Source organism: Callospermophilus lateralis, chromosome 20 (assembly GCF_048772815.1).
Source record: "Callospermophilus lateralis isolate mCalLat2 chromosome 20, mCalLat2.hap1, whole genome shotgun sequence".
NCBI lineage: Eukaryota > Metazoa > Chordata > Mammalia > Rodentia > Sciuridae > Callospermophilus > Callospermophilus lateralis.
The window spans coordinates 3726819-3750706 of record NC_135324.1 but is presented as its reverse complement, the minus strand read 5'-3'; the positions used below and the strand labels follow the sequence as shown (position 1 = coordinate 3750706).

Here is a 23888-nt window from a genome sequence, read left to right as displayed (position 1 = left end):
GCCCTGCACAGCTGCCGTCTTGGTGCTCTGAAGCCGCAGCCCAGAGGGGCTAGGGCGCCCCCTCTCCTGGCTCAAGGTTTCTGAGGCCGTGGGCTGAGGACAGAGCCCAGGTGGCCAGTGCTTGCCTCCCATGCACAAGGCCCTGGGCTCAGTGCCCAGCACCACCAAAAAAAAAAAAAAAAAAAAAAAAAAAAATCCGAGGCCAGGGAAATTGCTGTCCCCACAAAGGCTGTGCCTGCATTTGCCTCAGAAAGGCCCCCTGCACTGAGCGTCCCCCCGGCTCAGGACAAACCTCCTGTAATCACAGTCGCTCCCTGAGCTCGGAGCCTGATGAGTATTTGAAACCCAAGGGACACCACTGTAAGGTGGTGACATATTTTGCGTAGCCCTCTGAGGAGGGTCCACGTCCATGGCAGCAGGGACTAACCCCATGTTTTAAAAACCTCCCACAGGAACTCCAGGAACAAATGCCCGCGTGGGGATGCAGGCAGTCGCATGGTCTCAAGGGCCTGACCACAGCTCCTGGTGCCACGCCCTGGGCTCGTGGAGGCTCCGTGGAGGTCTGGGGCCCGCTGCAGGGTGGCCGCCAGTGACGCTTCCAGTCCCTGATCATGGCGTGTGGAAAAGGGCCACTCACCCGAGGGCCTGGAAGGCGGGGATGGAGCGGGCCCAGTGCATGGAGAGGAAGAGCAGGCGGGAGGCGGACTCGCAGATGTAGTGCACGTTGAGGTACTCGGGCATCGGGCTGGGCATCGTCAGCTGGAACAGAGGACGGAGAGGTGAGCAAGGGACAGTGGCCCGGCAGCAGGTCCCTGTCCTGTTCCACCAGCAGTGGCTGCTGGGGTCCCCGAGTCAGAAGAGCCCGTGTGTCTGCAGTAGGGTGGCCCTGGCCCCCAGGTTCTCCCGCTCAGTGAAGCAGGGTTCCGGGGACGCAGTCGGGAGGATGGGACAGTGCACTGCTCTATCACTGTCCCAGCGCAGAGGTAGTCTGCTGCCCTCACTGGGCCACACATTCAGGTCCAAGTGGAACCAGGGCCCCAGGGCCAGCTCCATGGCCAACAGGCATGGTGCAGGTGACCCTGGTGCCAGGAGGGTGACACGTCCAGCAGAAAGGCGGGCCATTGTGCTGACCTGCCTCAGGGCACCCAGCAGCAGGGACCCAGTCATCTCTCTAGTGAAGACAGCAGGGGACAGAGACCTGTCCTGAGGCCTGTCTACAGGGACTTCAGGGGTCCTGGGAGGCCGTCCAGGGGGCATGAGGCAACCTGAGCACTCACAGCCTCAGGGACAGCTACCATCCACTTCTGTGTCTCAAGGGCAGTGGCTGCCACCTGCCGACTCTGGCCCCAAGGGCTGCACTGCACGGAGGTGCCCACGGCTGGGCTCTGCAGGGAGCAGAGGCAGAGCAGCCAGCCACCACCCTTGGGGACTGCCCGCCTTGGCAAAGACAGGTCACGCCTGTTGCCGGGTCCCTGCACAATCGAGTGGCACTGCGAACAAGACAGGGCAGACTGCTCTGGACTCAAGGTCTGCTCAAGCCACCCTGCCACACCACGAGGGTGGGGACGGGGACCAGCTCCCAGGTTTCAGACCCACCTGCTCAGAGCTCTCCCCAGCAGGCCGGGCAGCTGGCAGGGCCACAGCCACCTACCTTAAAGGTGACGTGTGTGTCTGAGAGGAGGGGGCCCTCGACCTCGATGATGGGCGTCGACTGGTCTCTGCTGATGACGTGGATGCTGCCCCCTCCGCTGGTGTCCACGCCATCCGCCAGGCCGGGGGGCGAGGCGCCGTCCGCCGTGTTAAGTGCTTTAGCTAAGGTGTCAAACGCCCTGTGAGCGGAAACCAAGCAGGTCGTGAACCTGTGGCTCCCAGGGGACATGGCTCTGCTGAGTCAGCGTCCAGAACAGCAAGGCCTCGAGGAAGAGGTGCTGTCCCCCTGCAGAGGTGGGCCACAGCGACAGCAGGGACACAGGAGGTCCAGGATAGCGCCAGCATCCACACCGTGGGCTGTGTGTGATTTCCAGTATGACGTCTGTGTTCCACGGTCACCCTCCCACGGCAGGAATGTTCCCCTGGTTACAGATCTAATGCCGGCGGCTTTTCCACGGCCACCCACAGTCAGCAGTGGACGCAGGATTCTACCCGACTGGACACCACCCTCCTGGCCCAGACCTTCACTTTGTCCTTAGACTGGAAGGGAACACGAGGGCCGAGCCCCCGTCACCTGGCAGCCGACACCAGGGCACAGGCCAGTGCTGAGCAGCCGGTCAGCGCCCCCCGTCAGCTCCCGCTCCCCAGCCCAGAGGTGGAAGGAGCGAGCTGCTGCTGTTTGGGGCACTAAGCAGGATGAACATCAGGCCACTGCCACGTCCCCTCCTGCCTCCCGGGTCACACAATTTTGATCCATATCACAGAATAAAGGAGACAACATTCTCACAGTTGAAAACTCAGAGCACAGACACGCGGTGTCATTGTGACCACGCTGTAGCCCTCGATTGAAGGCAGGACGGATGCCAAAGGCCACCACCGCCCTCCCAGCACGGTGACTGTGTGGTCCTCCCCCGTGGCCACGTACCGAGTGATCTCGCTGGCAGACTGGTCCTCCGGCTGGATCTCTGAAGTGTCGCCATTGTTCAGGGACTCGCTCAAGTTGGCAAGGGAGGTCACTACGTTCGCCAGGGTGCCCAGAGCTCCCTGGCTCGTCTCGGCCTATTGAGCAAAAACCGTGACATTAAACAGGAGCACATCCGCACAGGACTCGGGCCGCCGTGGAGGTGACGCCGACTCAGGACTCAAGATTTGTTCTTGTGAAGAAATGGGTGGCACCAGGGCATCCTTCTGGTGACAGATTAGCTTTCTGAATCTTGGTTATGATAGTGGTCACACAAGTCCCCAGGTGACACGGCAGTGAGACACAGAGGAAAAACAGACCCGCTGGCCACCACTCCTCAACACTGGGGTGCTTCATAGACAGAGCAGAAAAAAAATCAGAGAACCCACAAAATACCAAGACCCCGTGAAGTCTGCAGGTCATGCACAGGCATAGGGTAGCACCGGACAGCCGGGGACCTCTTGGAGCCCAACAGTTAAAGGCGACCCAATGCAAAAGTGGACGTGGAATTTGGGACGGCATCTCTCCAGACAGACGGCCCATGAGCACGTGTCATAATGCAGAGGGTTGTGACCCCAAAAGACAGGGACGTGCTGACAAAGATTTGGGAAATTCAAGCCCACGGATGCTGCTGGCGGGACTGTGGGGACCAGGGCAGTTCAGTCAAAACAGAGCCCACGTCCCATGGAGGACTGCAGGATGCCATGTGGGACAACCCCGCTTGGCTTTTGACTCCTCCCCTACTACGACAGTGAGGACTCACTCTCTGGGACAGGCTGCACCCTGGATGGGCCCCGTGGACACTGTGCTGAGGGACAGGAGCCAGCTGGGAGGGGGCACCTGTAGAGGCCCTGGATGTGGCAGGCACAGAACTGACACCAGGAAGTGGGAGGCAGGTTGGGAGGGATGTTGGCAGTCCCTTCCTCAGTGACAGGACACTGTCAGGAGGACCGTTATTTCGAGCAGACTGTTTTGGGTACCGGGGTTTGAACCCAGCAGTCCCAACCCTTCTCTGTTTGAGACAGGGTCTCGCTAAGTCCTTGGGGCCTCTGGAAGTGGCTGAGGTTGGCCTCAGGTCCGTGACCCTCAGCCTCCTGCCCCTCTCTCTGGGACCTCCGCGGGTTACGTGGATTATCTTAAGTGCATAATGATTTCAGTGTAAAAATGGACCCTTCTGAGAGCAGCTGCTGGGGCGCTCTGTCTCCTTACAGAGAACTGGGTGGGGGGGGTCCTGCTGTTCCATGTCACCTAGGAGGGAACAGGGCAGGGCGCAAACCGACCCTGAAACTCCGTCTCTTAACCACGTCAACACCGTGAGCCTTTCCAGTTATCGACAACAGTCCCCTGTCCCCCCCCCAAGAGCTTGCCGTGTGCCGAGGGCTCTGAGGCTCACTCGCTCCAGGTGCCCACCAGCCCTGGGCAATCGGTCCTGAAGGACACACGAAGCGCAGGGCTGGGCTTGGAGCCAGGCTGTGGGCGGACACTGCTGGGAACCTCTGGTGGCCTAGAGCCCCATGTTCCAGCTAGTGTTCCTGGCCTTTGCTCTGCAGTGACAGCCACTCTGCAGAACACATGCTGGGGGACAGCGGTGGCCCATCAGCTCCCATCAAGCACACAGCCACGGCTCCCGGTCAGGGGGCCCAAGGTCCAGCCTGAGGACCAGAGGGGACAGGCTGCGCCCTGGCCAGCCAGGAGCTCTCAAGTTTGCCTTCTCTTCCCAAAAGAGGACGTGCCCCGAGTTTCTGGGTGTCACGCGAATGTACACATGAAGGAGCTAAAGGTGGCAGCAATGTCAACACTCCCAAGTGGCCCCGAGTCAGCCCTCTAGCGTGTGTCTTGCTGCTACTTCCTTATTACTGGGTCACGCCAGGAAGGACGTGATGGCCCCCTGCCTGGACCCAGCCCCACGCTCTGGTCATCGGCACAGGAAGAGCCAGCTGTCCAGCTCCTGGAGTGGCCAATACCTGTGTCCCCACTGGATCCTTCGCGGCTGACCTGCCCTGGTGAACCTCCCGCTGGACCTCCTCCTAAAGAGCGACTGGTAGAACTAACGAGTCCTGCAGAAACCTCGCAGGCCCAGCAGCTGTCCCCTCAGGAAGCTGTGTGAGACGTAGTGGAGATCAGAAGCAGGGGCATGTCCCCAGACTGCAGCCTGAACTCCACCGTGGCACGACTGCAGCCCTGAAGGAGTTCTAGAAGCCATCAGCAAGGTCTCTGAGGGCCACGGAGGAGCGGGGCACAGGAAGACGGCCCGCTGCCAGCTCAGAGGACAGGGAGCAGGAGGGGAGAACGTCACCTTGGAATCCGTGGCCAGGAGCACCGTGCCGTCCTCGCGTATCAGCGGCTGCTGGATGTTGACGAGCATCCCTGGATCCAGAAGACCCGTCTGTCTATTTAACACAAAGAATCCCACAGTAGCTTCCAGCACGTTGGCACGGGGGGCGCACTCCCTGCCCTCCTGCACACACGCGCTCTGCTGCGACCTCGTGCCCAGGGGACAGCCTTCTCTCAGCGGAGACGTGCACAAAGCCCCCTGAGCTCGCAGTGGGCTGGACACAGAGGCGCCCACACTGCGCGCTGACTGCGGACCGAGCCGTGCAGTCACCGGGGTCCCTCCCACGCTCTCTGCGCTCCGTCCTGGGTCCCATTCTCCCTCTCTCTGACCCTTAAAACCAGGTCAATAAGCTGCATTCAGAAGAAGGCACAAATAACATGTGGCACCGTCCTGGACCTCGCTTAGACCTCCCGTTTATACTGCTACAGTCCAAATCCCGAGTTACCAACCCCTGTCCTCCTGACCGAGTGAGGCCTACGCTGCAGGACATACGGAGCCCTGAGCCAGGCACCCCAGGGCTGCTCTGGGGGTGACCGAGCTGCGGCAACGGGAGTGGAATACGACATGCCCAGCTGCCCACCCAGGCCACCCTTGGAGAACAGGGCACTGACCTGGCTCCATCTTTATCTGCCACAAACGTGGGAGTGGCTATCAGAGGACTTCGCAGGTCTTTCCGGATATAGATTTTCTCCGTGGAAGCGGCACAATTGCTTGGTTTCTCCCGCTGCACGTCGAAGGGCTTCCGCTCACTCTGCACAGCTTAAAGCACAGCACGCCACGTCACCACACGGCACGCCCCGGGGCTCCCTCGGGAACCCCCCGCTGCAGGGGTGAGGAACTCCGTCTCCACAGTGGACTCCCCGCCCAAGGAGAGGAGGCAGCGAGGCCCCACAATGCCCGTCACATCAAAGGCACGCACAGAGGACAGGGGCCACAGCTACAGAACACAGGTGACCTGGGCGCCTCCCTGGACCTGGAGCTCGGGGTCTAGGAGCAGCACGTGTTGCTGCTAGTCAACTGGCTCTTCCCAAGGACAAGAGATGCCCATCTTCAAGCAGCCCTGGGCAGGAGGACAGTCCCGAGCCAAAGACACTGAAACCCCTCTAGTTTCCAGGTCCAGCTTGAAGAGCCTTGGCCTCCTGTTTGGTGGGTGCCCATTTTATATCCCACTGTCACTTCTCCCTTCAGCTCTCTAGTAAGAGAACAGGGACATGGGCCCAAGCAAACCAAGGAAGAAAGATCTGAAACCCAGAGTAGGATCCAGACATCCCGCTAAGCAGACAATCCAGTTGGATCTTTCACTTTTCCTTCTTTTTAATTTTGCTTTCTTGATATTTTTATCTTATCTTTCAGCTGGATCCTGACTTCACAGTTATAGCCGACATAGCAAAAAAATAATTTCTGCCATTGTCCTGAGGGGATGGCACCTGCTACTGAGGAAGGAAGGTCACTTGGCATTGGAGTGGTGCCGTCCGCCGTGGGGAAGGACCCCGTCACGGGCAAAATAAAAACACCACTCTACAGGACCCAGGCTGCCGATTCTGTCTGGAGAACACTTTCCTACTTGTCCCCAGAGACGTCTGCCATTTCCTCTGAAGAAACAGAAACGGCTACACTGAAAAGTGCTGCTTCCCCCTTCCCAGGAGCCCTGCTGCCCCCAGGAGCACGCAGCACCCAGGCCAGGTCGAGTGTCACCTGCACCTGCTGTCCCTGTTCCCCTCATGGGAAGGGAGGTCCCAGAGCCCCACACCACGTCCCCAGGGTCTCTCGCTGCCCGCTTAGGTCCCGGTCACCCTGGTTTTCACTGCCTGGTTCCTGGAATCCCTAACCCCCCAGTTCTAGCCCCAGGAGCAGAGTGGGGGCTTGCGCCCTGCCCTGGCTGCCCCAGTGTGCCATGGCTGGGCCGGAGGCCTGGCCCAGGGCTATGGGAACAGCAGGGGGCTGCATCAGCAAGACGCGGGCTTCTGGGTCTCAGAGGGGACCCTAGAGCTACCAGAGGCCACGTGGCAGTTTGTTCCACAGCTGGTGCTGGCCCCGCTGCACTGTCCTGCTCCTAACTCCTCTGGAGCAGGGCTCAGGGGCGCCATGGGGACCGACCAGGTCCAGTGGCGCTGGCTCTGAGTCACCAGCTGACCCACGCAGTGACCGAGTGCAGCTGGAGCGGGGTTTCTTGTTAAAGCATGTGTGCTGTGTGCCCGGCCCTGCCCTCCCCCGGGCGCCCGCTCACATTCCATCTTCATGCCCATCTCCAGGCACTTCTTGAGGCGGCAGAACTGGCAGCGGTTGCGGTGGTGCTTGTTGATGACGCAGTCCTGGCTGCTGCGGCAGCTGTAGGTCAGGCTCTTCCTCACGCTCCTCTTGAAGAAACCTTTGCAGCCCTCGCAGCTGACGGCCCCATAGTGACGGCCTGCAAGGACAGGACAGCGGTGGTGGCCGCGGCCTGGGCTGGAGAGGGCATCCACCAGGGCCTGGGACAGGGGACCTGAGCAGGAGGCCAGGCCGCGTCCCTCCTAAGAGCCCCCGTGGTCTTCCCAGCATCCGCACAGGCCGTGGTGCAGAAGCTGGAGACGCACAGGGCACGGATGGCGGGCAGGTGCTCCAGGCACAGCAGGGACCTGCCGCGCTGCTGGAACTCCACCGGGCCCTGGGTGCACCTGTCCCCCGCCTGCAGACCTGGGTGGCTCGGCCCCCCTGCTCCGTCCTGTGTTAGACACAGGAGACACGAGGAGCGGCATGAGCTGCTTTAGGGCCGGGGTCTCACTCCCGCTCTTGTCCACCTGCAGGGCCTTGAAGGCCCCGGGAAGCAGAGTGGCCACTGCCCGGCCCAAGGTAAGGGAAGGCGTGTGGTCAGCGCCACCATTTCAGCGTCTCCAAGGGCCCCATGCCAACTTTGGAGGAGGAGGGAGAACCCCTTTGGGGGCTGACAGTTCAGTGGTCTGAGTGGCAGACACCACTGCCCTGGGCCTGGGGAGGCGGAGCAGCAGGGAGTGGTGTGGGGAGGAGGCAGCTCAGGACAGACGCCAGGAAGCAGAGGCCTGGCTCTCCAGGAACAGAAGCCACAGCCCCCCCACCCCACACCCTGGTACTCAGCTCCCCTGGGGGACCCAGGTCACTCGCCCTGCCTGGGCAAGGCCCTCAGAGCCCGACCTCCTGATGCCCACAGCGTTTCACACGAGCTTCCAAGGCCCCCCTAACACCTGACCCCATCGGAAGGTGGCCACGGGGTCACTTGAGTCAGTTACTCGGTCCCCTGCAGGATCACAGCCCTGGGAAACACACTTAGTAGGCACTTTGTTTTCAGCGTCTCTAGCCTATGACAACATCACCCCTCATCTGTCCTGTGTCTGTCTTGGTTCTGCCTGGTTTAGGTGACCCAATTTCAGTGACATCGCCAGGGAGGGCACATTTCCAGGACTATCATTTACGGTGGCCACAGAGGATTCCGCTGGCCGAGCGCTAGGTAGGGACCACTTCCCACACCTGCAGCTGTGCAGCCTCCAGTGTTCCCACCCCCAGCCCCGAGGAGGAGCCCAGGGCCCTGCACAAGGGAGGTGAGGGCTCTGCCACGCGCCACGTCCCTGCCTGTGGTTCTGCTCCTGAAGAGCAGCTGTGCCGTGGTCACCTCTGCTCATGGCTCCTCCTCGCCATGCATGTCCTTCAGCCACCCCCCACGTCTCCGTGACTCTAGGACCTGGAGACGAGGGCCCTCATGGCCTGGACACAGGCCCTCTGTGCTCAGAGGAGGCCTGACACATAGGACACTTGTGTCCTGTCCCCACTTTGTTCTCTCCGCCCACGTTGGTAGGAGCCCCCTCCTCGCTGCACAGGAAGATGGGACCTAGGGAGCCGGGGAGGGCGGAGCGCTGGACACTCCCACAGGAAGACGGGCCTGGGGACGAGGAGCTACAAGACAACGCGACAGCACTGTGGAGAGTGGGTACAAAAGGGCCATCAGGACCAGAGGCAGCACCATGGCCCTGGTGCCAGGGCAGGTGAGGGCTTCTGAGAAGGGGGTGGGATGGGCGGCTTCCTGAGGCGCCACCGCCAATAAACAGGACACCAGCTGGGAGGACCTGCAGCTGCTGTCCCCTAGCTGCTCCTGGGGCTGCCTTCCTCCAGGCCTGCTCCACCCCCCTCTTTAAACAAACAGGACCAGGTGTCCAGAGCTCCTAGGAATTTGGTGGCCACAGAATAAAGTGGAACCAGGCCGCCCAAGAACTCAAGCCTCCCGTTACTACTGCCCGCCTCATGACCCTCTCTGCCGCCAGGGCTGACCTTCTGGGCCACCTGTGTGCCTGTACCCTGCCCTCAGCACAGAGGACGTCTGTCTGTGGGCACGGTCCCCTGGACTAGCTCTGCAGCTGGCGGCCCTCCCCCTCCTCTACCCAGCACACGTACTCGGCCACCAAGGCTCCCGTGGGACGGCCCGCCAGGACCCCATGCTTCCTGACCCTGTTACGGCTAGGATAACTTACCACCCCGGGTGCTGGGGGACAGCAGGGGTGACAGTCTGGGGACCTCAAGGCACTGTGCAGAGGATAAGCCAGATTAAAGAGATGATTCCTTTCTTAGGAGCACGTAATGCTAGAGCCTGACTGAGATCCCCAGGGGACTGTCCCCTCAACAGTGTGTTCCTAGCTGCTGGGAACGGGACCGGTCAAGAAATAACTTCTTTTTCTTGACACTGGGATTGAGCCCAGGGGCTCCTCATTACTGAGCAGCACCCCAGCCTGTATGATTGAGACAGGGCCTCGCCAAGTTGCCGAGGCCGGCCTTGAACCTCCAATCCTCTTGCCTCAGCCTCCCGAGCCACCGGGATTACAGGCGTGCGCCACTGCACCTTGTCCAAGAAGTAGTTTTGACTTTTCCTGTCGATCTGAGAAACTGACATCACCCCCCCCAATAAGAAAACTGCAGCCCACTTTTGAAACCTACAAACTTACAGAGAATGTTCTTCCCGAGTTAACCACTGCCCCACCCATGACGGCGGCCCTTGCTGCTGGCCCACGACCCGCACCAGCAGAACCCGGGTCACGTACCAGAGGCTTTGTCGCCACAGACCACACAGTACTCCACCACCTGGGGCCGCTGGACGTCCGCCTTCCCCAGCAAGCGCTCCACAGAAGCAGAATCCGTGACGATCTAGGAGGAATCGGCCGACAGTGACCACGGGCCCAGTGTCTAAGCCAAGTCCCGTGGAGCTGGGGACTTGGAGAATCCCAGCCCTGCTGCCTGCTCACCCGCACCCTCTGCGGTGGCCCTCCATGACCACTCTTGTCTCTGGCTACCATCATGGAGCCTGGGGACCAGGAGAGGAGGCACTGTGCAGATAGAGTAGTAGACTAAGAAATGCTCCAAGACGAAGGTATTCTAGGTTCTTCCAGCTGCTCCTCTGATGCCATGAAGCCACCCCAGACTGTGAAGGGGCGCGTGAGTCAGGGGGAAGAGCATTATCAATGACATAACGAGGCTCTCACTGAGGCAGAACACATGAGCCTGGAACCTGCCGGCTGCCCCTCGTTTAGAGGGACTTTCCAGGCGACTCTGTAGGTGCTATCCACCTCGAAGATCACGGACTCATCCTCACTCTGGGAATGTGAAAAGCAGCCGTGGCTGGGCTGATGAGTCGCCTTAGATGATTTACGCACGACAGAGACCGCACTCGGAAGTCACTACATAGAGTCACCTCTTGGGAAACAAGCAACGGGATCAGAGTCTGCCTGTCACCAACGAGGGGTGTTCTCACAGGCAGGGCAGGAGTCTGGCTTCTGGGACAGGAAGGATGAGACGGTATCTACAAACCGCGGTACAAGCCGTCTCAAAGTTAGATTTTTTGTACATCTTTGATCTGAAGCTCGTCAGAGGAAAACCATTCCTTCCCTCCGTCAATTTCTCCACAGTACAAAGCCCCCGTCCCAGAAATGCATGAGTCCTCAAGTTACTTTTAATAACTGAAGGGAGGACCAATGCAAGTGTCCACCACCAGACAGGAAGACAGGCTCCTTGCAGTGTGGACGCACAGGGACTCTGTTCAGCCTTGATAAATAAGGAAGAGAGTTCTGGCACAGGCTGCCGCACAGACGTTATGCTAAGTGACAAGAGCCAGGCCCAGGGACAGAGAATGCATGACTCAACTTCCAGGAGGCGGGAACCTAGAGTCTCCCCAACTGAAGACAGCTGGAAACTAGAGTGGGGGCTGCCAGAGGCTGGAGGGGACGTAGGGACATGAGTGCCCAGTGGACAGAGAACAGTGATTTCTGAAATATCTTCATCTTGGGCATCTGTGTACGATTCCCAATGGGCACAGCTTCAGTTTGGGAAGGTAAAGAGTGACAGCCGGGCCCAGTGGCCCACATCTGTAGTCCCAGGGACTCCAGAGGCTGAGGAACATAAGTTCAAGGCCAGCAACTACTGAGACCCTCTCCCACAATAAAACCCAGAAAGGGCTGGGGTGTGGCTAAGAGGTTAAACACCCCTGGGTTCAATTCCCAGAACCAAAGAAATAAAAGGAAGGGACGGAGATGGACGGTGGCACAAGATCGTGAGCTCAGTTAGTTTAATGCCACCGAACACCTAGAAGTGGAAGTAGTCAACCAAAAATATTTTAAAAATTAAAAACTGTGACCCTGAGTGATCACACCTGTGCTAGGCGATCATGGGACCCTGGCCTGCAGCCTGTTCTGAGTGTGGGGTTTGGAACTCACTGCTGCCGACTCATGCCGAGCAAGGACCCCGCTCCCCTTTAATGCCCGCTCTTCTTGCCCCAACTCTCCCTGTCTGGCCAGAGCAGGGACAGACCGGTCAGAGATGAGGCAGGCACTTGGGGCCCTGAGCCACAGCTCACAGGCGCGAGAGAGAACAGAGCGAGGCTCTTGGATCAGGTCGGACGACCTGCCAAGGCAGGAGGACAGAAAGAAGTCACCGTCTGGAGTGGTCAGCCCAAGGAGGGCCTTTAACATAGGGCTCAGGGCCATCGACTTCCAGCCCTTCTGAGGGTCACTGCTGTTTTCTGGAACTTCCACTTATCTGCTGTTTTTTTTTTTTTTTTCCTTGAGCCAAAGCATCAAACCACCTTGTGCGTATGTCGCCAAAGGGACCTTCCAAGGAGCCGATCTGATTTCCCAGACAGAGGTGAGGACAAGTGAGAAACCCGTTCAGAGACACGAGTCCTCGGACAGGCGTCCGCAGACGGCCTACCTGGATCCTGCCGGGGACGAGGTTGTCGGAGGTGGTGAAGATGAGCTGCTTGGCGCTGGACGTCTCGGGGGAAGCCAGGATCACCTTCCCGGCCCCAGCTCCATCTGGGCTGGTCAGGATGAACTGCTGCTTGGAGGATCCCGAGGCGTCCACTGCGGTGACTATCTGGATCTTCTGTCCTGTCTGCTGGTCTGTCACGATCTGGAAGACAACACAGAGCGCCCTGAGACCCGTGCACTTGCAGGGGCCACTCAGAAGTGGTGACTGCCAAACGCAGTCCCCAAGGGAAAGCTGGCCTGCAGCGCAGACCAGCGGGGCAGGGCGGTGGCTTCCCAGACGTGGACTGGCCCGGAACTCCCTGCACACAGGGTCAGGTCTTCAGAGTTATTTTTGGAATTAAAAGCCTGTTTCTTACGACGTCAAGACAACAATAAATAACGGATGACACTTTCACCTCAAAAACAATCCTGGCCCAGGACTGGGCTCGGTGGCCGAGTGCCTGCCTGCTCAGCGCGCGGGGGCTGCGTCCTCAGCAGCACATCAGTATAAAGTATGCAAGTAAAATAAAGACGCACAATTCTAAAAATTCTGGTCCAGGAATAATAAAATGTGGGCAGCTCTGATTCTTTTGAAAAATGTTGCTAATTCAAAAAACCTAAAAATTTGGGAATAAATCACTTCCTGGGCTCTGTAAGCCCAGGGACCCATCTGACTCCCTGCCATGTGACCGGGGCCAGCGGAGGCCTGACACACGCACGGAAGGCAGGACCCTGGGGTGGGCTGAGGGCCGCAGGCGCCGACTCGCGAGAAATCCCGACCCCGATTCCTGGAGGCTCCCAGCATTCAGGAGCCACAGCCTCCAGTGCCCATGTCCTCCAGGGGCCCCACCTCACTGCACCCACAAGATGGCTGCTCAGCAACACTGGCCACTCTCTGGGCCTGGGAGTCCCCAGCTTGGAGCCCTGGGCTCCTCTCCATCCTGGGACCACCAGGGCTGCCCAACACTGGAGCCTCGGGGCTGCTACTGCCAGGGTGTGGCAGGGGTGTGGGCTAAGCCCTGCGTCACCACCTCTGACAGACGGGACACGGCGCTCCAGGGTCCAGAGCACAAACTCACAGCCTGAGTACAGCGGCGCCAACTGTCCACACGGACAACTCAATGATGTTGGTGGATGCAAACTGCAATGACACAACCAAGGAAAGACCCTCCCACTAACAGAGGTCCACTGAGGGACGACTGTGCCGTCGGGCACTGTCCTGGGTACACAGCACAGGTACGCGGGCCACAGGAAGCCGCTGTGTGCAGGAGCCACCTCTCCAGAGGGGAACACAGTGCGACCGCGGGCGCTGAGGATAGCAGTCCACGGCGAAGGCCACAGAGAGCTAAGAACAGAAGAAACGACCCTGGGAAGGCGGCGGGGACCTCAGAGGAAGGACCTCCCCGGGACAGCGGCGCAGAGTGCAGCGAGGGGCTGTGCGAGGTGCAGCAAGTCGGCCTCGAGGAGGCTGGCCTCGGCCACCTGCTCCCTTCAGGTAACCTGCCCGGCCAACAGGGGCGCCCGTCACCCACACGCCCTCTTCAGAAAGACCTGCTGCTGTGGGCACAACAGGAATGGAGTGCAGGGACGGGTACCGCCACCAGAGGGCGAGCCCAGGATAGCGTCACTTCCAGCCACAGGGTCACAAGCTCTCCAGGGCCCAAGGAGAAGAGCTCCAGAGAAGGAGGGGAACCCTGGGCTGCCGTGACCCAGGGCACCGCCAGGCCTTGTGCGAAAGCGACCCGTGGAAGAGAGGTACATGGGGGGAAGCCTTTAATCCGTCCCTCCCCACCGCTCAGCCGGGGCTACGGGCTGGCACACGGCAGCCGACACCACCCACAGAAGGCACCCTCCTTAGATCAACAAGATGGCCTGGGATCTCAGAGTCCAATGTCTACCCTCCGTCTCCTGCCTCCATGCCCCTCTCCCTTCACCGCTTCCCTCCAAAAGAGACCAAGTCATGAGGCTGAGACTGAGCTGCAGCCAGGCATCGCTGGAGGGGGACACTCCTATGAAACGCGAGTGACTTGGTCACGGTACTGACATCACAGCATGTACCACTTACAGGAACTAGGGGGCCACAGTGCTCAAGGGACCCCACTGTGCCTGTGGCCCACTGTGACCAAATGTCCTGTGGCAGGTGACTAGAGTCGGAGAAGGCGGGTGGTGCCCACGCCCTGCTGTCTGGAGGCGATGCGCTGCCCTTGGCACACGTGGGGAGTGGGTCTCTTCCTTCCAGGTCCTTCCAGGTCCTTGTGGCAGAGGATGGTGGGAAGAAGCCAGGGGGGCAGGGAGACAGGGGTGACTGGCCTGCACAGACACAGTGGCGTTTAATGGCTGCACATACAATTCTTTCTCCACTGCCTCCTCATAAGCCTCGGGCTCATGCAAATGCAAGACCCACAGCTTTTGAAACCTCCTGCTCTGACCCCCACAGCCCCCGGAACCCGAGGCTGACCACCAGGCAAAGAAAGACAGGCCCAGCGCGGGCAGGTGCGCTCCTGTGGCCAGGGCTGGGGCAGCGTCAGGTGGGAGGGTGCAGCCACGTCCCTCCTCTGTGAGCAGAACCGCACCCTCCCCTCAGCTCGCTCTGCCTAAGCCCCGGGACCGGTGGCCTTACTGGGAAACAGGCCTCTGCAGACGTAACCGAGCACAGGTGAGCTCACAGCGGGCCCGGAGTCCATCAGCCAGTGTCCCCGCAGAAAGGCCACGTGGCAACGGGACAGAGACTCTGGATGGTGCAGGTGTAAGCAGACAAGGATACCAGGGGCTGCTGGTGGCCACCAGATGCCAGAGAGCAGGGAGCACAAGAGGGGTGGCCCTGCGACACCTTCGCTTCACGCCGCTGGCCTCCACAACCAAGAACACACTTCTGCTGCCACAGGCCGCGTGTCTGTGGTGACCTGCTATGGCAGCCCTGGGAGAAGGACACAGGAGGCCACCTGTCATTTCTTCACACAGAGCAGCACGCGGCAGGCGGGGAGACCTCAGGGATGTCCTGCTCTCTGTGTGACTTCTATGGCCCGCCACCTCTCGGCCACTCAGAGAACCGGAACATCAGGGAAAGGCGAGTTCTCCGGTGTGACAGCTCCAACAACAGCTCCCGTGCTGGTCTGCGCACTGTGCCTCCTGCGGGCAGCACTAGGCCACACACCTTGGTGATCTTGAGAACAGCAGCCCAGGGGAGGGCCGTGTGTCACACCCAGCCAGCCAGCGCTGCACCTGTCCATGTGACTTCAGGTCCCCTCCGACCCTACTCGGTCACCCATGAGATGCGCTTCTGTCACGCCCCCTGCGCTAGCGCTCTGCAGGCTTCCTTGGGTCCAGGGCCGCGACTGTCACAGCTGGGCACTGACCCGCCTGCAGCTCTACCAGACTCACTGCCTGTGAGGCTCGTGCCACTGCCCCTGAGCCTGCCCCTGCGTCTCGTGGCTGTCACTGCATAATTTGGTACAGTGTGGGGACTTTTAGGGATACGCGTGCCACCTTACCACAGAGCTGGCCATGCTACCAAGCCAAGGCCTATCCCAGCTCTAACCCCCAAGGACCTGGGTTTGACCGGACACCCTGTCATTGTCCCCTACACTTCCCACTCTGTCCTTCATGACAGAAATGAGCTGAGGAAACGTCTGCCAGGAGATGGCCAATAGGATATCAACCGAAATCATGTCAACTGAAAAACTAAGAGGAGTCATGTGAGTTGGTCATTCAAAGACCAGAGAAGGCAGAGTGAGAAGCTTCTGGCAATTAACAAAAAACAGAGTCGGATGATACTGATCCACATAGATCAATAGCACCAAGTGTGAGTGATCTGACACGCCGACTGAAGCAGACCGTCGGTGGGGAGAAGAACCCCAACTAGGTGCTGCTGTATGTATGTCAAATATATAAATTTTACATTTTACATATAAAACACAGACTGGAATAAAGAGGTAGCACGTGAACGCTCATTAAAAGGAAGGGGAAGTAACTGCGATTTTAAACAAGGTAGACTTCAGAACAAGGAAGATATCAGGCATAAAAAAGGGCGTTTTATGACGGTTAGCCACACTGGGTTATTGGGAGTACAAACTGGGACACCCTCTTTGGGGGCAGTGTGGCAAAATGGAATATCAAGCAGCCACTCAAGAGAAACAGGATGTCTATTTTGCCCCATACGGAACCATCTCCAAGGACGAGGCACACTTAAGAAGAAAGACTGAGGAGGAAAACGACGTCAGACAGTCTTGACACTCGTGTCAAAACACGATATATGCATTCACGTGTCCCTGTAGACTTATGTGACGAGACCGACGCTGAAGGAATGAAAGGCAATATGGCAACAGCAGTTGCCTCCCCCCACCCCCATAGAGCCGTGCAACCCCAGGAAGGCGGGGGACACTCCTCTTTTACTCTGTGCCCAGTTTGGTGTGACTCTGTTACACGGGTCTCTGTCACCCTTCCAACACACACGAGCAACAAGTCCTCTGAGCACTCGAGAGAGGAACCAGCACATGGCTGGGGACCGAGAGGGCACAGAGAATCGGCTCCAAGCAGGATGTGCAGGACACAGCACCAGGGCTGCGGGCAGCAGGAGGGAGGGACACGGGGCAGCTGACCAAGAGCACAGCGTGAAGTAACAGTGCTGTCACCTGGGCTGGTGGGACAGCCAGGAGGCCTCACCCTGGAGTGTGAAGATGCCAGACGCCACCCTCCCTCCCAGGACTGGGCCCAGAGTGCGTCACCAGTGAGCTGGGCCCAGACCTTTTGTAACTTTTGGGGAAAGGCTCTCCCTCCATTGCTGAGCCTGGCCTCAAACTTGTGAATGTTCTGCTTCAGCCTCTGAGTCACTGGGGTTAGGCATATGACCGTCCTGCCTCTTTTTCTGTGGTGCTAGAGTTTGAACCAAGGGTGCTCTCCCTCTGCTACGGAGCTCCATCCTCTGTCCTTTTAAATTTTTAGGAAGATCTCCAAGCCCACAGAGAGGGCAGGAGGGCTGCACAGCGTCTGCCCAGGCAGAACAAGTCAGCAGAAGGGACAGCACCGATTATTTCCAGCAGGTAAAATTCACTATGTCACACAGTGTCCTTTTAACTTACTTTACTGGCTTCCAAAACATGAATAAAAAAATAAAACTGGAACCTCATGTGTGCTGTGCCCTCCACGTCCTCCCATGGCTCCTGCCCCACACCTCTGTGTCCCCAGAAGCAACAGCACCCCGACTGCACACCTGCCCTGCACCCCGAGGGCTGACGCTGCACCCACTTCCTCAGGGCCTTCTGAGCCGCTACAGGGACACAGCACAAATGGACTCAGGCTCTGCCGCACGCACCCCACCCTCTTCTAACCTGCATAACTAAGTGTGTTGACCTTGGGCTGATGAGGTCTTTATTGCTTTTATCTCTATTAAAAATATAACATTGATCCTGGGGAAATAGCTCCACGGGCCTTTATTGGGACAGCGAATGAAATGTGGGAATCTGGAGTCTGGATCAGATAATGGCACATTTCAATATTAGTATTTTCTCATTTTGGTAACTGTATTTTCATGATGTAAGAATGTCACTGTCCTTAGACCTAGTGCACAGGAGTGATGTCCCCAGTCTGTTCTCAAATGAACCAAAAAAAAAAAAAAAAATGAACACGCTCATATTTAGAATGTGACAGCACACAACTCATGAACCCGAGTGATAGGCACAGTGATTCCTATAGACTATTTTTGGTAAGTTTGAAATTATGTTCAAAAAAACCATAAAAATCACACACTGCGCTGGCTTCCTGGGCTCCACAGGCCTTACCTTACCTACTTATGTCACCTCGTCCCTTCCCAACTTACGGAGTGAGCACCGTCAGTGCAGCTCTGTCTGCTCACTTTCCCGAGTCGCACGGCTGGGGGCAGACGCGACTCGACCCTCGGTCTCTGTACACTCAGACACGGCTCCGACCTGTTGTCTAGCCTGCTGTCCTTTTAAAAAACAAAACCCAAAAAACCCTTCCCTGCCCACCTTGCGAGAGAAGCCACCATTTGGAGTCTAGGAATTGTTACTCATGACAACATCAGAGAACGCGTCCCTTCTCCTCCCAGGCCTCAGGGAATGCAAGTTGATCACTAAGGCACGAGCTGGCAGTGAGAACCGCAGGGGACCCTCAGCACTAACTTTGAGAATCCAGAAACCAACCAATAACCTTTATTTTACTTTGAGAACTTCACATAGCCAGTGTGGTGGCGCTCAGCAGGTCCGATTTCAATGGTGGCTCCCAATGGGACACTGTTAATAAACATAAAACTCACACCAAAGGACTGTCTTCCCTAGAAACTGCAAGCTCAGCACCAAAGATCTGTCCCCCAAGACTTTTGTTGAGAGGTCCTGAGGGCGCCCCCAGGGGCTGGGCGCCAGCACGGAAGAGCCTCACTCTATAGATAAGATGGGGCGGTGCCAGCATCCCATCTTAGGAAAACAGGAAGTTCTCCTTAGATAATACAGAGGGAGCTGCGCTCTGGAGACAGACCTACACACCGGGTCTCCTGGGGTGGCCACCCCGTCCTTCTCGGCACCCTTATCTGCTTCCCGCCTTCTGAAAACAGTTGCCATTTGAAAAAGTAACAGTGACCTGCGCAGAGCAAGCTTCTGTGCCAGAGTCAGGAGAATCCTGCAGTGAGACCCCAACACCTCTCACGCAGGAGCGACTCTCATCAGCAGCCAATAAGAACAGAGGAAAGGGAGAACGCCACAGCTCTGTCAGCCCCTGACCTGGGCAAAGAGTAACACCCCGTCAGGGTCCTTCCGACTTGCAAACCTGTGTTTCCAAGTTCAAGTGACAGGCTTCCGTATGCTAAGAACGTCATGCAACAGACAACAGCATTTAACAACTCGTTTCATCTCACTTATTAGAAACGTTTGTAGTTTATAACAGGAAGAGTCCATGAAGTCTCTTAAGAGCAGGCAGACTGGAGGATTCACCCGCTCTGTATCACTGTCTGCCTGCGTGAGCTTCCACTACCTAGGACAGCAATCCCCAATTCACCCAAATACCCCTCACCTGGCGTCTCTCACGTTCATGCTATGAAACTCATGTTCTTCCTGCTGTCCATCTCTGTTCTCATGTTTGGATTTGGCCTTTGGGTTCCGCTGATGTGATAACATTGCATCTTTATCTGTCAGGGTCTGTTGCCCCTTCCTCCCAGCTAGGGCCTACATATCTACCTTCTGAGAAAAAAAACGTGCAGTGGGCTAGGGGCAGGCTGAGCGCCGCCCCTGCATAAGTGACTAGTGGTCAATGACACCAGTAGTAACAGGGATCACACAGAGGTGGAACACACTGGACACTGTCCCGGGCCAGGCCCCTTCTCAGCACTTCATAAGCAGAGTCCGGCTGATTCCTTACACTAACCTATGAGGTGGGCATCATTATGCACGTGCTGCAAGTGGAAAATGTGAGTCTTTTGACAGTTAACTGCCCAAGACAGCAACAGCGACAAGGGGGACCCCGACAAGCGGGCAGCCTGACCAACATATCGCCCATCAATTTGGAAGCAAATGAGTAACAAAATGGTTCTTTATCACAATAGTTGAAATAACAGTCTAGAGTTCTTAGAAATAAGTTAAGCAGGGCTGGAGGGCAGCTCGGCGGGACAGCACCTGCCCAGCCAGAGGAGACCCTGGGTTTACAACTGCCCAGCACCACAATGGTCAGTTCAATGAACAGAAACATTCCTTCTTTTGTCTTTGAAATAAATGTGGTGGTGGTGCACTTGACGCCATAGAGGTGCGATTTCCTAGAGATTTTGTGTTTGGCAGGACTGGGGGGCAGCAGAGTCCCGGGTACCTGAATGCGCTGAGGTGAGGCTACCGCGGAGTCGGTGGAGATGATCTGGATGCGCGGGGAGGGGCTGGTCATCCCTGGAGATTCCGGCCGATGGGTCTGTGCACGCGGTACCTGTGGGCAAGATCAGAAGGGGTCAGAAAGCCGCCCAGGGCCCAAGGACCGTGCCTCTTGCTTTTCCTGTGACAAACATGCAGCTCCGAGGCGTCAGCATAGGAGGCAAACGCAGCACTGAGCCACCGCACAGGATTGCCCTGGAAAGACCACCTGGCCGCCGCAATGCCACTCAGAGTGCGGGAGAAACACGAAGTGTTGGGGTTTGCTCTGCCCGACCTTACAAGGGCTACCAAGCTAACTTTTTGGATATGACCTGGGAAGTTTGTGTCTGTGCGAGCCACCGGTAAGGCTTAAGGTGACTGTTTCTGGAGAAAGGCTCCTAACAACTCTGCCAGGGACCACGGGCCAGAGGGACCCAGAACTGGAGGGATCAGTGCCTGGGAGCAGTGGAACAGGACTGGAAAAGCCCAGCAGGAACACAGGGGTCTGGGAGGTAGTCAGGACCTGCCCAAAGGCGGGGGTCCAGCTGCTCAGTGGTCACCTGGTTCCTGAAGTGGGAAGACATTATTTTCCTTGACTGAAAGTAGATCATGAAGCAGTACCTTCACAGGATTCCAGAACAGGGCAGAGAACGTTTCCTAATTCATTCTGTGAGGCCGATACTACCTGACACCAAAACCCACAAAGATATATCAAGAAAGAAAGGAAAAAAAAAAGACCCAAAAAATACAGACCAATATTTCTTATGAATATTAATGTAAAAAGAATCCTCAACAAAAGAAAGCAAACCAGGGCTGGGCTGGGCTCAGGGCTAGAGTTCTCGCCTAGCATGTGTGAGGCCCTGGGTTCCACCCTCAGCACCACATAAAAATAAAGGTATTGTGTCTACCTGTAACTAAAATATAAATAAATTACATATACAAAGCAATCCAAATCCAGTAGCATATGAAGGATAACATACCAGGACAAATGGGCTTCTTCCAAAGAACGTGAAGCTACTTCAATGTATGAAAATCAAACAGTTTAATACACTATATTAAAACAATAAAGGATAAAAGCCACATATGATCATGTCAACTGACAGAAAAGGCATTATGACAAATATCCAGCAATAGAAAGACAGTTCATCTTGATAAGAGGCATCTACCAAAAAACAAAGAAAAAAGGAAACTTTCCCCCTAAGATGGGGAAGACCACAGGAGGCCCGTTTCCCCACCTGCACACAGCCCTGTACTGGAGGGGCCAGAGGTCAAGCAGGGAGAGCGGGAGAGGAAGGGCAGGGCACGCGGGCATCTACATTGGAAGGAAGAAGACAGAGACTATCTTTGTCTGCAGATTAAATGGCTTTATATATAGGAAACCTCACAGAATCAACCACCACCACCACCAAAACCAAAAAACTCAGAACTGGCAAATGAGTTGCAAGGTCGCAGGGTACAAGACAGACATCCAGCTAGCTGTCACATTAGTGATGAACGATCCGAAAATGACATTAGGTAACAATGTCACTGACTAGAGAAGAATGACACTTAGGAATACAGTGAACACGGCTAACTAAGATCTATACTCTGAAAATTATAATCCATCACTGAAGGAAATTAGAGACCACTGAAATAAATGGAAAGAACTTTGTGCTCATGGATTAGACTAGACACTGTTAAGTTGGCCATACTCCCCAGACTGACTTTCAAATTCTGTGAAATCTCTACCAAATTTCTGGATGCTGTTTTATTCCTTTATTTTTTTGGCACCGGGAACTGAACCCAGAGCTCATGGGTGCTAGGAAAGTGCTCTACCTCGGTGCCACGTCCCTGGTTCTTCTAATTTTTAATTCTGAGACAGGTCTTGTTAACCTTCCCAGCTGGCCTTGAACTCTGCCTCAGCTTCCCGAGTAGCTGGGATCACAAGTAAGGGCCACCAGGTTCACTCACCCTCCACGTGCTTTTTTGCATCAATTGATCAGCTGATCATAAAATTTATACAATTTCCAGATGCAAGGAGCCCAGAATGGCCAAGACAGTCATGGACAGGCGGGGAGCAAAGCTAGAAGACTCGCACTTCATTTCAAAACTTAATACAAAACCTACAGTAACCAAAACCACTTGGGATCCAGAAATTCTGTTTCTGGGCACTTCATCCAAAGATTTGAAACCAGTTTGTGGAAGGCACATCTGCATTTCCATGCTCAGTGTACCATTATCTATAAGAGCCAAGTTAGGGTGGCCGTCGACAGTTCAAGAGATGAAGCAAATGTGATGCATGTATACCTCATTGACACTCTTCAGCCTTAAACCAGGGCTGTCACTGTGACAACATGAATGAACTAGAGGACGTTACGGTAAGTGACACACCAAGCACAGAAAGAAACACATGTTCTCACAGGCGGAATCTAAGATGATCAAACAGAATGGGGGGAACAGAGGCTCAGGATGGGCCAATGAGGCGCATAAAAGAACATAAAATCTCACAAGTTTATTTCTGAGATGCACCTCACAGCAGTCAGTTAATTAACAGTATATTGTATGCTTCAAAATCGCTGAAAGGAAATTTCAAGAAGTCTCACAATTAAAAACTAAGCCCTTGAAATGATGAACATGTTAATGATTCCACACTGGACTCACAAATCTCATCACCTTGTACCCCCAACACATAAACTTATCAGTCGTCAATTTACAACTGGAAAAGAAAACAAAACCCTAGTCTTTGCATGAAGACAAAGACCAATGGAAAAGAACACAGAACTCGGAAAAAAACTTTTATACGTTCAAGTAATCTGGGGAGGAGCACTGGGGATTTAACCCAAGGGCACTCTGCCATGTCCCCAGTCCTCTGTCATTCCCAGACAGGGTCTAGTTGCTGAGGCTGTCATCCTTCCACTTTGCTTCGAGTTGCTGGGATTGTAAGTGTACACCTGGCTCAACTGGTTCTTGATAAAGGTGCCAAGACAATTCATCATGTTAGCCACTAGGCAGGTACTTCTAAGAACAACCACAGGAGTGTGTATGGCTGTGTGTGTGTGTGTGTGTGGTGGGGGGTCGGGGTCCTCTGTTAACATACCTTCTAAGTACTTTGTATGTTTTAGATGGGGCACTCCAGAACCAGGAACCAGCCAAGACCACTCAGGCATGCTGGCGCACCCTTTTTAGGTGATAGAGAGTCGACTTTGCTCATTATGATACTAACTTTCCCACCCAGGAGGCGGTCTTCAGCCATTCTTAGAACATGTGATGTATGAGGAAGCATGACCTTGAACTGAGCATGCTCAGGACAATGTGCCACCCCTATGTGTGACATGTGATGACAAGACTTTCCTACAGTGAACAGGTCTGAGACTTCCTAATAAAAGCCCCTTGCCAGCCAGGGGGGGTGGCACATGTCTGTCGTCCCAGTGGCTCCGGAGGCTGATGCAGGAGGATCAAGAGTTCAAAGCCAGCTTCAGCGACTCACTGAGGCCCTCAGCCACTCAGTGGGACCCTGTCTCTAATAAAATAGAAGTGGGGCTGGGTTGAGTGCCCCTGGGCTCAAGCCTGGTACCAAGACATAAAGCAGCCGCTTGGCCTTCTCTGCTCAGGGACGTGCTGCTGTGAGAGTTCTCTCCAGAGCCCTCCGTACTTGCTACAAGTGAGAAACCTTTCTCTACTTGTTTATCCCCTGGCTTTGTAATCCACTATGTTTGGTTACAAATGGGCAAAACAGTCTTTTTCAACCACTGGTGATGAGACAACTGGACATCTAAATGCGGGAAGACGAACTTGGGACTCCTACCTTGAGACTCCTACAAAATATTAAAACATATCAAAGATCGAAATGTAAAAAAGTCAAACTACAAAACTCTCAAAAGAAAACA

At 56.1% G+C, this 23888-nt stretch overlaps 1 protein-coding gene and 1 long non-coding RNA gene across 7 annotated transcripts in view; one reads left to right on the top strand and one right to left on the bottom strand.

Annotated features, from left to right (window-relative positions):
* Positions 1 to 23888, bottom strand: part of Nr2c2 (nuclear receptor subfamily 2 group C member 2) — a 65510-nt gene that overhangs the window by 8300 nt on the left and 33322 nt on the right. For all 6 annotated transcript variants that reach the window (XR_013154602.1, XM_077106247.1, XM_077106248.1 and 3 more), the window contains exons 2-10: positions 19988 to 20098; positions 12144 to 12344; positions 9986 to 10088; positions 7174 to 7353; positions 5558 to 5705; positions 4908 to 5001; positions 2576 to 2709; positions 1652 to 1829; positions 638 to 759 (exon numbers count right to left, since the gene is read on the bottom strand). Coding sequence is in view for 5 of the 6 variants with exons in the window: in XM_077106247.1 (XP_076962362.1) it covers positions 638 to 759; positions 1652 to 1829; positions 2576 to 2709; positions 4908 to 5001; positions 5558 to 5705; positions 7174 to 7353; positions 9986 to 10088; positions 12144 to 12344; positions 19988 to 20059 (1232 nt within the window). In the remaining variant the exon portion in view is untranslated. The remainder of the gene's footprint in view (positions 1 to 637; positions 760 to 1651; positions 1830 to 2575; positions 2710 to 4907; positions 5002 to 5557; positions 5706 to 7173; positions 7354 to 9985; positions 10089 to 12143; positions 12345 to 19987; positions 20099 to 23888) is intronic.
* Positions 184 to 17301, top strand: LOC143638403 (uncharacterized). The gene is made up of 4 exons (XR_013154603.1): positions 184 to 6629; positions 7199 to 7775; positions 8315 to 8406; positions 8752 to 17301. It is a non-coding gene; the product is annotated as an uncharacterized LOC143638403 (long non-coding RNA).